This window comes from Elgaria multicarinata, chromosome 9, assembly GCF_023053635.1.
Source record: "Elgaria multicarinata webbii isolate HBS135686 ecotype San Diego chromosome 9, rElgMul1.1.pri, whole genome shotgun sequence".
Classification (NCBI taxonomy): Eukaryota; Metazoa; Chordata; class Lepidosauria; order Squamata; family Anguidae; genus Elgaria; species Elgaria multicarinata.
The window spans coordinates 1,261,402-1,276,672 of record NC_086179.1 but is presented as its reverse complement, the minus strand read 5'-3'; the positions used below and the strand labels follow the sequence as shown (position 1 = coordinate 1,276,672).

At 51.8% G+C, this 15,271-nt stretch overlaps 1 protein-coding gene across 1 annotated transcript; it reads right to left on the bottom strand.

Moving 5' to 3' along the window:
- Positions 1-1,522: 1,522 nt before the first annotated feature.
- On the bottom strand, positions 1,523-13,322 carry LOC134403926 (struthiocalcin-1-like). Its single transcript, XM_063134470.1, has 6 exons — positions 13,201-13,322; positions 8,344-8,429; positions 7,933-8,030; positions 3,516-3,647; positions 3,102-3,216; positions 1,523-1,600 (listed from the first exon to the last, which is right to left on the bottom strand). The coding sequence occupies exons 1-6, from the start codon at positions 13,320-13,322 to the stop codon at positions 1,539-1,541; spliced, it is 615 nt and encodes a 204-aa protein (XP_062990540.1). The 3' UTR covers positions 1,523-1,538.
- Between the last annotated feature and the right edge of the window lie 1,949 nt (positions 13,323-15,271).

Genomic DNA, 15,271 nt, shown 5'->3' with positions numbered 1-15,271 from the left:
GTTTGAAGCAATTGAGAGCGGGAGCCTGTCGAATCTCCAGGGGCACATTGTTCCATAACCGGGAGCCAGCCACTGAAAAAGCCCTGGCCCCAGCACATTCCAATTTGTAGCGGGGGACCACCAGGGCACCCTGCTCCTGAGAGCGAGTCTGCCAGTGGTGAGACACAGAAGAAAGGCGAGGCTCAGGTATCCAGGACCCAAGCAATGCAGGGCTTGATACATGGTCAACAAGACCTCCGGCTATTGGGCGGTATAGAAATGTAATAAATAAATAATAATAATAATAAATAATAGCGCACCCTAGCAGCCACCGGCAGCCAAGGGAGCTCTTGAAGCACCAAAGTGATAGAAGACCACTTTGGGAGCCCCTTGACCAACCTGGCTGCTGCATTTTGTACAGCCTGTAGGCGTTGGATTGGCTTCAAGGGAAGCCCTGTATACAACAGGTTGCAATAGTCCAGTCTGGAAAGAACCAGGGCCTGGATTGCGCTAGTAAGATCAGCCTCTGACAGAAAGGGGCGAACTTGGCGGAGCACATGGAGTCGATAACAGCAACTCCGAACCACGGCCCCCATCTGTGAAGACATAGTTAGGGACATAGTTTGGAATTGGTCAAGAATAACACGCAGGTCCCACTGCACCTCAGTCACAAACCTTGGTCGGATTCCTGAAATAGGCAGATCTACGAGCTCCTGCCTCAAATCTGCCTGCCGCTGACCTCGGCCAATCACCATCAGCTCAGTCTTCTCCGGGTTAAGCTTTAGTTTACTCCTAGGCATCCAGTTCCAGATCTCCGCCAGGCACCAAGACAGAGTAGCAACTGCCTCTCCGAGGTCAGACCCCACCGAGATGTAAAGCTGGGTATCATACACATGGTACCTCAGCCCATGGGCTCCAATTAACTCTGCCAGTGGCCTCACATATACATTGAACATGAAAGGTGAGAGGATGGAACCCCGTGGAACTCTACAGGGGAGGGCTGTGGGGGTAGATGTACAGGTGCCCACGGTAACCACCTGAGCCCTTCCATCCAAGTAGGACTGGAACCAGGCTGGCACCAGTGGAAAACCCGCACTTTCACTCCTTGCTGTGGGGATAATGCAAAGGTGTGCAATACGCAGGTTCAAGGGCTCACAGCACCAGTGCGATGCCATCAAGACACGGCCCTGCTGGGAAGCCAGGGAGGGAGGGGGGGCACCCAGGAGACTTTGCATATTTATTTATTTATTTATTACATTTCTGTACCGCCCAATAGCCGGAGCTCTCTGGAGCAACAAAGAGTTTGAGCCCTAAGCTTCAATATGCAGCAGCAGCAGCAGCACAGAAGACAACAGCGTGTTCCGGACACATTTATTGGGGGTTTCATATGACGGGGAGGCAGAGCAAGTGAGGGGGAGGGGTGAAGGGGGGCTGCTCCACGAGAGAAGACCAGCGAGGACTTTGCGGCTGGGGCGTTGGGTCCGAGGCCTCTGGGCAGCCACCCAGAGCAGGCAGAGCGTGGCCTCCACCGACGGGTTCCTGGCCACCGTGTGCCTTGCCTACACCTTGCAGAGGAAGGGGTTCTTGTCAAAGCAGGACTCATTATCCCACTGCATGAATCCTGGAAAGAGAAGTAGAGTCAGCCCTGGAACTGAACGACGGTTCAGGAGGTGGCACTGCTGCCCAGGGCGGCCATTTCTCCTCTACTTTGCCCTTTAAGACCCTCCTAACAATGTTTTACAGGATGGGTGACCCTATGGAAAGGAGGACCAGGCTCCTGTATCTTTAACAGCTGTCTAGAAAAGGGAACCTCAGCAGGTGTCATTTGTATGCATGCAGCACCTGGTGAAATACTCCATTCATCGCAACAGCTAAAGCTGTAGGAGCCCTGCCCTCCTTTTGTATCTGGTCATACGTAATGGACCCATAGACTTCCCTGCCACAGGATGAGCTCAGGGCCACTGACATGGATGCCTTTGAATGGGGATGAGGCCCATTCACGGAGGAGGCTGACCATGGCTACTGGTCACAACGGACACATATTGTCCCCAGGTGCAGTGGCAGCAGGCCTCTGTAGGCCAGGTGGGGGGTCATGAATGGGAGGGGGCTATTGCCCCCCTCAGGTCCTGCAGAGGTATCTGGTTGGCCGCTGCAGCAACAGAGACAAAGCCCAGCATTCTGTTCTTGTTGTGGACAACCAGATGTCTGAGGTGGACCAGGCCAATGGCTCTTCCGTTCTCATGGGCACTGCAGCGGAGGCTGAGCGTCTTGCCCTGGGAACAAACAGTCCTTTGCTGAAGTGGCGGGCTCAAGTTACAGGAAGCCAGATTCCAGCTGGACACCAGGAAAAACTTCCTGACTGTTAGAGCAGTACGACAATGGAACCAGTTACCTAGGGAGGTTATGGGCTCTCCCACCCTAGAGGCCTTCAAGAGGCAGCTGGACAACCACCTGTCAGGGATGCTTTAGAGTAGATTCCTGCATTGAGGAGGGGGTTGGATTCGATGGCCTTGTAGGCCCCTTCCAACTCTACTATTCTATGATTCTATGACCGCTAAAGCACTTTTCTCACCCTGATGACTGCAGAGCAGGTGTGGGAGAGATCTCACAGGCTCTGGCTCTGGGGCTGCCATTTCCCCCCTCCAGCAAAGTTCTTGTGTCTTTTGCAGCAACATGGCAGGCAGAAAGTCAAACGGCGAACCTTTCCAGCATTTCCATGGAGGTAAAGTGCACTGGTTGAATTTGTGGCTGCCGTGCGCTGGTCAAAAGGGCATTAACCTTGTCAAGGGGACAGGGAGTGGTTGTACCTCCAGACGGACTTTTGTGACCCAACAGGAAAACTGGCCGCCTCCGAGGCCTGTGCCTCTTATTTCTCGCCGGTCCTGCGACAGGCTCACTTTGTGTGTGAAACTTGCCTAAATAATACAAACGCACTTGTCCTCACGAGGGGAGGAATGGTAGCTTCTCTGGTCATGTAAATTCTGATCACATCCGCCTGTGGCAGTGAGTTCCACTGATTAGCCACGTGTGAAAGTTCTGTGGCAGTCCACTGTGTCCAGGACAGGGCTGCCTGTCGAAGCCTTTTGTCTCCACAGTGGAATTTGCTGGGGGCCCTTACTCACCGGAGGAGTCCTCCAGTTGAGCGCAGTGCTCGTCGTCCAGGTCATCGTAGCTCTCGTACTCTTCCCACGCGGTGTATTCCACAGGGCTGCCATCCACCCAGGCCCATTTGCGGTTCTAAGCGTGCAAGAGAAGAGCATGCGGCAACTGGCACAGGCCAGGAGCACGGAGCGGGAGGGGAGTCTCCCAGCCTGGACCCCACCAAGGAGCCGGCCCCTGTTCCGCTCCCAGCTGGCCACTCATGGTGGAGGCTGGTGCCCCTTGGGAGGCCGTGCAGGCCACGGGATGAGGCCACGGAATGAGGAAACATGGACGGGGGGGAGGGTCAAGACCCCTTTGATGCAACAGCTGCATGGGGTGGTAGGCAAGAGTGGCCTGGGAAGCCTGCCCCAAAGCCCGGGGGAAGGGGCACTCACTTTGATAGAGAGCCCCAGCCAGACGTCTTCATCATCATCGCCCTGGGACTGGCGCAGGAAGCGGGCGATGGCCTTGTGTTCGTTGACGTTCAGGATGGAGGCCAGGTGGCCCCCGCTCTGCTGGCATCGTCTCTAGGTGGGGTGGGGGTGGGGGTGGGGAGGAAAGAACACATCCTTTCAAGCTATGCGTGGAAGATGGATGCAGCTTTTGTGGTGTTGCCAACTCTCCCCCCACTCCTAAAAGGCCCCCTGTGTCAATCCCCAGTTTTCCCTTCAAGGAAACGTGCCCCTGCAGGAAATGGCCCTTGGTAGAGTTTAAGGAGCCTGCCGAACTTTGCAAAGTGGAATACGACCTTTGCTTCACACCCCCCCCTCAGGCCACCAGGAGAGGGGACACCCTCTGCCCCCCCTTCCTGATCGCTTGCCTACCGGCCTCGGGTTCCCCTTTTGCCCCCACGGGCTGCTTGGCTGCTTTCTCAAGACATCTGGAGCAATGGCTCTGCAGGCAGTGGGGCCCCGGGGCCAACCCTGAAGTGCAGACGACAGTCCACAGAGCCACACCCCTGAGGGGAGTCCCAAAACCCAGGCTGGTGTGTGGATTGGCATCAACGGGGTAATTCTAGCTCTTAGCCCCCCCCCCCCCCAGGAGCAGGTCTTCTGTAAAGCCAACGGGGGGGGGGGGTCTGCATTGCCCTTTCAAGGCCGCCTTCTCCTATCGGAGGTTCACTAACATTACAACTATTTTTGTTTTTGACGCTCTAAATAATTGCATAGAAGTCCAGCTGTGCCATTTCCCTCAAATCCTTTAGCCATGACGTTCGTCTTCTTCCCACTGAACTTTTTCCCTTCCATTTCCCTTTGTATAATAAGTTGGAGAAGGGGGTATTATTTTTCTCCTCGAATAATATGACCTTTCAAGACCACGTCATGGCAAAACACTCTGCATTGCAACAGGGGACGAAAGGGGGTGCTGCTGGGGGAAATGAGGATTGCAGCTAAGTCCGGAGGGGTCAGGGAATCCTGGCAGGGGGGTGGCCGATGATGTCAGTGTCCCTGCGCATAAAAAAAGTGCCTCTGCATCCCCGTGAGCCCTGGTGCTGCTCCCTCACTGTCTGTGGGCGTCTCTCCTCTCCTGCCCCTCTCTACCCTCCACCCACCGGTCTCTCTGTTTTGGTACAGTAGTTGGTGCATTTTAACAATTTCTCAAGAGCTGTGTGGTGTTAGTCAGTTGCAGCAAAAACAACAAAAGGCCACAAGACTCTTCATTGTTTGGTGCATTTTAGGTACTTTTCTAAAACGTGACTGATGAGACATTCTGGGTTGCCCTTATCCTAATTGCATCTGAAGGGTGGTAAGTGGGTTCATGCCCCTGGTTAACGTTAAGATAAATCCACCCACCCAGCCTCTCTCATTGTCCCCCAGTGCTATCGGGAGGAGGAGGAGGAGTCAGGAAAAGATGCAGAAAGGCACGGCTCAAGAGTGCTTCCTGGGCCATGTGGACCCTGACCCGGGGGGCTTGCCCCTAATCTCACAGGGACAGCAGCCCCAAGCCCCACCTCTGTCCCTGCCCTGGGGTCCCTTAATGGTATTAGATACAGAGAAGGAGGGGCAACAGAAGTGGTGCTGGGGTGGTGGTGGGGAGGCTCCCGTGTCCTTTGACTCCTGGACATCTGACACGGAGTGCAGGACATGGAATAACGGGCTCAAGTTAAAGGAAGCCAGATTCCGGCTGGACATCAGGAAAAACTTCCTGACTGTTAGAGCAGTGCGACGGTGGAATCAGCTACCTAGGGAGGTTGTGGGCTCTCCCATACTAGAGGCCTTCAAGAGGCAGCTGGACAACCATCTGTCAGGGATGCTTTAGGGTGGATTCCTGCATTGAGCAGGGGGTTGGACTCGATGGCCTTGTAGGCCCCTTCCAACTCTGCTATTCTATGATTCTATGATTCTATAAGAGCCACCACTGCGAGCAGCACAAGAGAGGCTCAGAGATGTGAGGAAGGGGTGTGGGGAAGCCCAGATTTTGGGGCCTGGCGGCTAGAAATGTGTGGGCCAGCTATGCTCTGGAGTAGGGGAGAAAAGGCAGAGGATGATGGGCTCAAGGAAGAGGCCTCGCCCTGATGGGCTTGAGGCTTCTGTTGGCCTTTGATCTATATCGAGGATATGATTCTCTGGGCTATGCCGCTATTGCCCCCATTTTACAGATGGTGGAATAGAAGCTGAAGCGCCACTGACAGGGTAAGGCTGCAGGGCCTGCCAGAGCAATGAAGCAGTGGGAAGCCCTGGCTTCAGGCAGTGGATTCCAGAGGAGGCCGTCATGCCCCTGCCTCCAAGCTCCCTTAGCAGCAAAGAAGAAATGAAGGAAAATAGCTTAGAGGCAGCACCCTCACCTGGACCAATTGTTGAGCAGGGGCAAAACTTCATCACCAGACTCAGCGCAAGGAACCAGACCTTGCAATAAACCTAGAAGCCAACTGTGCTCCTTACTAGAATCATAGAATGGTAGAGTTGGAAGGTGCCTACAAGGCCATCTAGTCCAACCCCCTGCTCAATGCAGGAATCCACCCTAAAGCATCCCTGACAGAGGGTTGTCCAGCTGCCCCTTGAAGGCCTCTAGTGTGGGAGAGCCCACCACCTCCCTAGGTCACTGGTTCCATTGTCGCACTGCTCTAACAGTCAGGAAGTTTTTCCTGATGTCCAGCTGGAATCTGGCTTCCTTTAACTTGAGCCCGTTATTCAATGTCCTGCACTCTGGGAGGATCGAGAAGAGATCCTGGCCCTCCTCTGTGTGACAACCTTTCAAGTATTTGAAGAGTTCTCTCATGAGTGATCGTGTAAGTGGGCCCAATGGGGCTCCGCACTGCATCCAGGGCAAATATACCTGCGCTTCATCGAATGCTGTGTATTGGGATCTCTTAAACCAAGTGTCCAAAAGCCCCTTAGCAGCCACACAGGCCTATCTTTAAGGCAAAAATTAAATGGGCAGAAAGCAAGCCTAAGAGCATGAATAGGCCTGTGGGCGGCCCCTTCAACCCCCCTGGACACACCAGCAGGGATCTCAGGGCAGCCGTTCTAGAGGAATTGAAATCAAGGGTTCGCTTCCGGACATAAGATTGCAGAACAAGAGGTGAATAAGAAATGGGAATGTGTTAAGCAGGGACTCGCTGGGGACTCCAGTTTCTGTGCACATTATAAAGACTCTTGGTGCACTTTTGCTTTCATAGAATGCAAGACTTGCTGCAGACGGACCAGTCTCAAAGCCTCCGGGCCCACTTAAAGCATCCGATGAAGTGGGATGAAGCCCACAGAAAACTCTTGCTAATTTATTAAAATATCTAAACTAAAACAGCTAGTCTGTACGTGTGCTACACTTATCCCTTGAATTTGAAAGGAAAGAGAAAGAACAAGAGTACAGCTGAAACTGGTCTCTAAGAGCAGAACTGAAAAAAGAAAAGAAAAGTCAGAGGACTCCGCAAGGAATCTTTTTAAATCTACTCTGTAAGGTGCTTTAGCAAGCCGTCAACTCCAAGAGCTGTTCAGGCCTGGGTGGTGGCAAGAGAGTTGGCCCTCTTTCTTCCTTCCTTCCTTCCTTCCTTCCTTCCTTCCTTCCTTCCTTCCTTTCTTTCTTTCTTTCTTTCTTTCTTTGCGTCTGAGACAGCCGTCAGGGAGAGTGAAAGAGCCGCAGCGAAGGGCAGGGTCGGCGCAAGGCGTGTGAAGAAACAGCCAGGTTTGCTCCCCTCGGGTCCTGCAAAGCCCTGCTGCACGACACTTTCCGGAGCTGCCTGCAGCAGGCACGCCTGCTTCTTCTCCCCTTTCATGCTCCATTTGCACGTTGGCAAATGAATCGTCGTGATGAAAAGCTTGGAGGCTCCCAAGGGAAGGCGCCCTCTCCCAAGGGAAGCCAGCCCTGGTTCGCGCGGTCTCACTTCTCAGGGAAGTAGAGGCGCAGCGCAACAACAGCAGCAACACAGCGCAGGAACTCCTCCCGTGGCCAGCTGGATCCACGCCTTTGGGCTGCCTCCCAGCAGCAGTGCACGTCCCCAGGGAGCTGCTGTCAAGTAGACCTCAAACCCAAGGACAGGGGAGGGGGGCATGGTGGACCCGGCTCCCCCCGCCCCTCGCGCTCCCCAAAACAATCCCAGCACCAGAGCAGGCAGGAAGTCTGTGTCCAGAGAAAAGGGATGTGGTGGAGCGGAGTGTGTGTGTGGGGGGGTGTTCTGTGGGCAGTGCGGGGGTTGTGCTAGGGGGCAGCTGCGTGTGTGTGCGGGCGCGCACGGGCGCTATGGGGCGCAATGAAACTTCTTCAGGGCCACTCACCTTAGTTGCTGAGGGTGCCCACCCACCCAGCCACCCACGCACCAACCAACCAACCGCCACACTCTGCCCTGTCTCACGGGCCCCATTCTCTGCCACTCACCTCCGCCTGTTGCCAGGTCACCTCCTGGGGGAAGTAGCCGTAGCAGCGTCCGTTGTAGCCGAGCCAGTTCTGAGGGCAGCCTTTGTCAGCGTGGACTCCTGTTTGGACAACAAGTCTTGAGAGGGAGGGAAGGAGAGGAGCCTTCACGGACCTTCACAGCCTCCCGCAACAAGAGAGGAGCGGCAGGGGCGTTTCTCTCCCCTATACCCCTGGGTAGAGCGCTGAGGCTCCCACTCTTTCTCCATTCCTACTGAGGATGCAGCACAGGATTTGCACTGCAGATTCAAGGGGCATCCTCGTCAGTGGCCTGGGATGGTCCCTTCCGCTTGAGCTTGCAGGTGTGTGTGTGTGTGTGTGTGTGTTTGTTGTAGGTATGGGAGAGAGAGAGAGAATGAGAGAGAGAGGACTCACCGCCCAGGAAGGGTCCACCCACCAGGCATCCGAGGAGCCCAATGCTGAAACAGGCCATCAGACCCATCTTCTTGATTTTTTCAGCTCTGGAAAGAGAGCAACAGACAGAGAAACCATGATGGGAGAGGACCTGGGAAGAGTTCCTTCTCACCCTTTCTGGTCCGTTCTTACCAACTAACTGCTAGAAGCAGAATGTGTGGAAAGAAGCCTTGGCACTCCTGAATGAACCTGGCGTGTGGCGTGTGCCTAAGATCCCTTTTCTCCAAGCCCAGCTGGAAAACTGGAAGTGGAACCCATCACAGAGCTCATTTGTGCTTCTAGCCTATGCTATTTGGGTTGGCTCAGCACTTGTCCAAGAAGGCTACTAGCCCTGATGGCTCTGTGCTACCTCCAGCATTCAAGGCAGTAAGCCTGTGTGCACCAGTTGCTGAGGAACATGGGCAGGAGGGTGCTGTTGCACCATGTCCTGCTTGTGGGTCCCTGGGCCACTGTATGAGCAGAGCATTGGACTAGATGGACCCTCAGTCTGATCCAGCCTCAGGGCTCTTCTGATGCTCTTATGTCCACAGCAACATCTATGATGCTCCAGTTTGAATGCCTTACAGGAAGCGGCTAAGATGGCTCTTTCTGGCAAAGCCCCCGGGGATGGCCATAGGCCAAAGATGTCTGAGCAACCTATCTCTTGACCCATGGTGGCAAATGGTGGCTGATCCAGGCTGCTGCTGTGCTGCTGCATCTGGAGTTAAACCCACTTTCCCCTGTTTTTCAACCACTGGCTGATATGGACCAGTTATAATATTATGCTAAGAGGATGATATTATTTATTTATTATTCATTACATTTGTATCCTTCCTTTCCCTCCAAGGAGCCCAATGTGGCTTGCATGGGCCTCATGCCTTTTTATCCTCACAGCAACCCTGTGATGTAGGTTAGGCTGGGAGTCAGTGACTGGTCCATAGTCACCCAGTGAGCTTCATGGCTGATTGGGGACTAGAACTCAGGCCTCCCCAGTCCCAGCCCAGCACTCTAACCAACCTCTACGCCACACTGCTTCTGCCCAAAGGAGCTTCTCAGCTAAATGTAAAAAAAACGGGGGGCACTGTTAACTGATTAAAACTTGTCCACACTCTGCCACCTACCTGGCTTTTAACTGGCTAATCAAAACATTAAAAGCATCTATCTGCATTTACACGCTGCTCCTGAATAAAAGGGACCAGTTTGCTTTGCCTTTGTTTTTCCCAAGCAAAGGCTACTGGAATGCATTCCCAGTAGAACAAAGATGCATTTTCATGACTGCATTTGTGAAAACAGCCATGAGCTCTGAGTCTCCGAGGTCATGGATTTTAACTGTTCTTGAGACGAACTTCGTGGACTGGGCTTACGCTCTTCTGTTCTGCCAGCCAGTCAGTGTTCTTCAGCCAAGACTTTAAACACAGCAACTTCCTAATTTTGGCAGAATTAAGGACGGTGTGTGGCTTCAACACAAGATCTCTGCAGTGCTGTGCGAGAGCCCTTTTTGGCAAGGCACCAACAGGGCTGTAAATGCGGCACTTCCTTTCAGTGAGCTTCTCTGGCCTATGCAGGGCTTGTTCCCAAAGACTAAGCAACATTCCTCTAAGGGCCCTGCTTTGTAAAACAATAAAAACTTTTCTTTAAAAAAACACCTCGATTTGGCAAATTCCATTGATTAACTCCCTGAAGCTTGCAGCACTACCATAAAGTCAAAGGAGGCAGGATGGAGCAACTCACCTGTCTGCCTCTGTCCAAAAGGATGCAATTCCAGGTCAGCCAGTGCAGGAAACTGGCAGATTCCCCTATTTTTATAGGTCCCACTGAAGAGATTCTGATCTTGGAGGAGGAGAGATTGTAAGTCAGGTGGCTGATGTGACCCTCCCAGGCAAAGAGAGATTGGGTGGTTGTTTTTTGTCCCACCCAGCAGGTGGGTTGGATCCCTTTTATCAGAGGGATCAAAGGCAGAGTCTGGAGATTACAGGTGGTGCTGGGGGCGAAGGGGGGATGCAGGTTCCCAGTGGCTGGGACATAATACCAGCCATGCAACCCCTCCTCATATCCTCCTCCTTTCACCATGTCTGGGCAGCCTGCTGCCTCAGCCAGCACAAAAGCGGGCTATTCTTTTTTAAAAAAAACCAACGCAAATTCCAAACGTCTTGATGCAAACTGCTGTTACTTCTCAGTGTTTTACGCAATCCATCCATTTATTTGTTTCAAGCCACAGGCTGTCAGGAAAAACTTTCCACAATGTGTCACAATGATGGGCAGGTCATATTAAAGGACAATCTGAGAAAAAAGCCTAAATAGCGATATCTCCCTGCTCAGTTAACATATATCACTCAAACAAACAAAATATGCAGATCCAAAAAGGATGTCATTCCTTGCACAGAATTGCTTGCGAGCCCAAACTTTCTCTCATACAGCTGGGCGTCATGGCAAAGGACATGTTGTACATCTTTTCTCCTGATCTTCTGGGCAGCTAACACAAAAAGGACAGTCTTCAAAGTGGCATGTTTATCCCGGCAAGAAAAGAGACTGCAAATCATTGCATAAGAGCATCAGAAGAACCCTGAGGTTGGATCATCAGACGGAGGGTCCATCTAGTCCAGCACTCTGTTCACACAGTGGCCAACCAGCTGTCGACCAGGGACTAACAAAGCAGGCCACGGTGCAACAGCACCCTCCCACACACATTCCTCAGCAACCGGTGTATATAGGCATATTGCCTCTGATACTTGAGGTAGCCCATAGCCATCAGGACTAGTAGCCATTGATAGCCTTCTCCTCCAGGAATTTATCCAACCCCCTTTTAAAGCCATCCAAAATGGTGGCCATCACTACATCTTGCGTGATAGTGAATTCCATAGTTTAACTATAAGAACGTTTCATGATTCAGCATACTAAAAAAAAAAAAAGAGCCTTCCCCCCAGCCCTAAAGTCTTTCCCTGGCATAACTCTGCATGATGAATTGGGTAGTATCCTCAAATGCCCCTTTCCTCAAACAGGAGGACTTCTGCTTATTGGTATTTCTGCCATTGTAGTAGGCTATGAGCGTATTAATGGTCTGCTTCAGTTGAGTTCCACCTAGCACAGGGACAGGGCCCTGTGGTCTCCCAGATCCTGGTCTACAACTTCCATCAACAGCTGGCTGATGGGAGCTGGAGTCCTACAACATCTGGAGGTCTAGAGGCTCCATACCACTGACACGGCCCAATGCGGCCTTCCGCTCTGACTGACAACAGCTTTCTAAGGTAGCGCTGGAAAACCTGTGGCTGTCCAGATGATGTTTGACTCCAAGTTCCATCAGGCTCAGCTAGCAAAACATCCTGGGGCAGGCTCTGGAGCTTCAGCTATTGGGCGGTATAGAAATGAAATAAATAAATAAATAAATAAATGTGCCATGTCCATCCTGTCGGGTCTGAATGACGCAGGGAGTCAGTGTGTGTGTGTCCCTCTTAAGTGAGTGCATGTGAGACAGGTTCGGTGCGTGTTTCTGTTTTCTGTGCTTCTGTGCTGCATTCTGTAAAGGAGGAAGCTTGTCTTTGTATTTGAGTTCTCTGCCATGGACAAAATTTGAGTCTTTTTCTTCCAGAAAAGCATGGACGTTTTCCACTAATATACATAATGAAGATGTTTTTGCATAATCGTTGTACATGAATTGCTTCCTTTGACTGTTTGTGAAGCACAAATGTTGTATGTAAGTTCAGTACTGGGGGCAGCATAGGAGGGCTGCCTCAGACGGCTAGCCCCAGGGCCCATGCTGGCCTTGATCCAGCCCTGGCCACGTGGTCCTTCCTCATTCTTGGACGCTTCCTCCTTCCTCCTTCTTTGTTCTGTAGTGGCTCTTCAGGTTTATTTGTCCAGCGCTTTCTGGAAGTACTCCAACTGCTTCACACACTAATCATTTCAGACATCTTTACCTCTGTCCCAAGCCAGGCCTTATTATTAGGCCTTTAAAGGTAGGGTGACAATGTCAATGGGAGGGGGCCGTAGCTCAGCGTGACAGAGCACAGGCTTTGCACGCAGAAGGTCCTGGCTTTGATCCCCGTCTTCTCCAGGTAGGATGAGGAACGCTTCCTCCTTGACACTCCGGAGAGCCATCGCTGCCCGTCAATACTGGGAGCGATGGAGCCATGGTCTGACTCTAGGATGACCCTATGGAAAGGGGCAGGAGCCCTGCCCTCTTTTGTATCTGGTCAGCCTAGCTATACTTTAGCAGCTTTAACTGTTGTGATGAAGAGGGAATTCCACCTGCTGAGATTCCCTTTTCTACACAACTGTTAAAGATACAGGAGCCCAGTTCTCCTTTCCATAGGGTCACCCTACTGACTCAGTCTAAGGCAGCTTCCCATGTTCCTAACATCTCAAAGTCTACAGGCTCCACACCACTGACTCAGCCCAATGTGGTCCTGTCCTGTGACTGAGACAATAGCTCTTTAAGGCAGTGCTGGGAAATCTGTGCCCCTCCGGATGTTTGACTCCAAGTTCCATCAGCCTCAGCTAGCATAGCCAATGGTCAAGGATGGTGGAAGGTGTTGTCCAACAATGTCAGGAGAGCTACAGCTTCTCCCTGCCTCCTCTAAAGCAGGTGACAACCCCCACCGCCCACCCCCAGCATAGATCTTGCCGGTCTCAGGAACTGCCTGTTCCAAAGGCTGTGAGTGTTGTTTGCAATGGGAAATGGTGAAGGCTCATCTCAGAGCTTAAAATGTCCTATCACAAGAGATGTGCTTGTGAAGTGCAGTTGTATTCTGTCATTGTGAACATTTAGAAGGGAGAGAGAAGGAGGGAGAGAAGGTCCTCTGTGCCTGTCGCAGCTGGATCCCCCCCTCCCTCCAGACGCACATGCAGGGGTCATCTGCCATCAGCTGCCTGCGGGAAGGATTCCAGCAGAGACGGAGGCAGATAAGGATCCCGCCAGGCCCCTGCGCCTGTCCCAGCTGGACTCCTCCGGCCCCCAGGGCCATCCCTCAACAACTGCCCTGTGGGAAGGAAACTGATGAGCTTTTTAAAAAGTATGTTAGTAGAGTTTATGGCACTTTTATTATTTTTATTTTACTTGTCATTAGCCTTTGTAGGATTTGTATCCTGAAAAGTGGCATATCAATAATTGCAATACATGAATGAATGAATGAATGAATGAATGAATGAATGAATGAATGCATCTCCCTGTCAGCTCTCCATTCTTTGATAAGTTTCTCTAAAGGCCTTGCACACAGCCAACACCAAAAGAACTGGGGGCATATAATAAATGCAGTGCTTGGCCTTAAGCTCTTCCTGCAAACCCATTTCTGGAACTCCTGATGTCTGCCATATGATGCTGTCTAACCCAGGACAGAATTACGAAGGTGCAGAATTGACCACAAGAACTCATTTTGAATCATCAAGGGTACTTTGATCCTCCAGTCCTTGTAGTTCCACCATATATGTTTTGATTTATTTCATTTTATCTTAGTGCATTTGTTCAAAGGATTCTCCACTCTCAATCAGCACCCGAGGCAATTGCACAATTAAAAACAATAACCTTGCAAAGTACCAAACTACAAAAGCAAAGCAAGCAAGCGAGCAGTAAAACAAAGCCAAGGGTCACTAAAATCAGAGGGCCGCTGCCTCAGGTGGGCCAGGACTGGGATCGTGGGGGTTGGGACCCGGCAGCCCTGCTGCTGCGTAACACTTTCCACAGAAGTCCCTGTGAGTTACAGGCACGCCTGCTTTTTCTACCCTCTCATGCTTTCTTTTACCCTGTGGAAAATGAATGATTCTTATGAACAGCACGGAGGAGTTGCCGACTGCTCTCAAGGGAAGGTGCTCGCTTCCAAGGAAGCCAGTCCTGGCCTTGATCCAGCCCTGTCCATCCAGCAGGGTGGCTGCGTGCCAGGATTGGGCTCATGGAGCTGCTGGGTAACTCTTTCCAGAGAAGCCCTTGTGGGCTGAGGGACGGATGCTTCCTCCTTCCTTGTTCTTTGCTCCGTTGTGGCTCTGCACGTCCTCCTCCTTGCAAGGCGTGGAAGCCACCCAGTCTGAATTTAGTCAAAGTCTTACGGTGGGGTGGGGGCTGGGGGCTGCAGACATTCAAATGAGGCTCTACTAGGTGCTGTGATGGTCTCGGCATGAACCTAGGGATGCTGCGATGAAGAAACACACACAAAAACACATGTTGAAACTAGAGAACCCAGCTGTTCCTCAGAACAGCGCCTCCATCCCAGTTGCATAGCAGAGGCAGTGTCTGTTCAGGGACACAGCGGAGGCACGGCTTTATTATCAGGAGCCCAGGCGCTATCTGCCACACCCCAAACACCCACCCATCAGCTACCCTGTTCCCTTTGAATTGCCTGCAAACCTCACTCTAACAGGAGCTGGGGCTGGGGGCGGGGGGAATGAACAGTATATTGTGTCCTGTTGTAATGCAAAGTGTTTTTGGACTGTCTTTGGGATGTGTCTGTGAGGACTGTCATAAGCACCTACACCGAATTTATCACTAAACCACAGCTTCATCTCCTCAAACAAAACACACAGCAAGAGATTTGGGGGAGAGCGTAATGCATTACCCATCATACACTGATACCCCCCTTCACATGTAAGGACAACCCAGAGTATGAGTTCAGTATGGTTTGTCATTGAATCATGGGTTGTTGTTTTGTGTAAACTCTGCACTATCTTAACCACAATCTGGGAGCGGCAGAAGAAAAGGTCCTCTGGGTTATGGTTGTCAGCCTTGTTTTTGTTGGCTGGAGTAAATTCTTCCCAGAGGACCTGAGTGTGCGGGGCGGATTGTGGTACCTCCTATAGTGACAGAGACAGCATGTCTCGCTATGTCACTTGCTGGGGAACATCATTTTCTTTAATTAATATTTTTCCATTTCTGGAAGATGTAATGTTTTATATCTTTTACTGTAAGGAACTATCCTACCAGTCA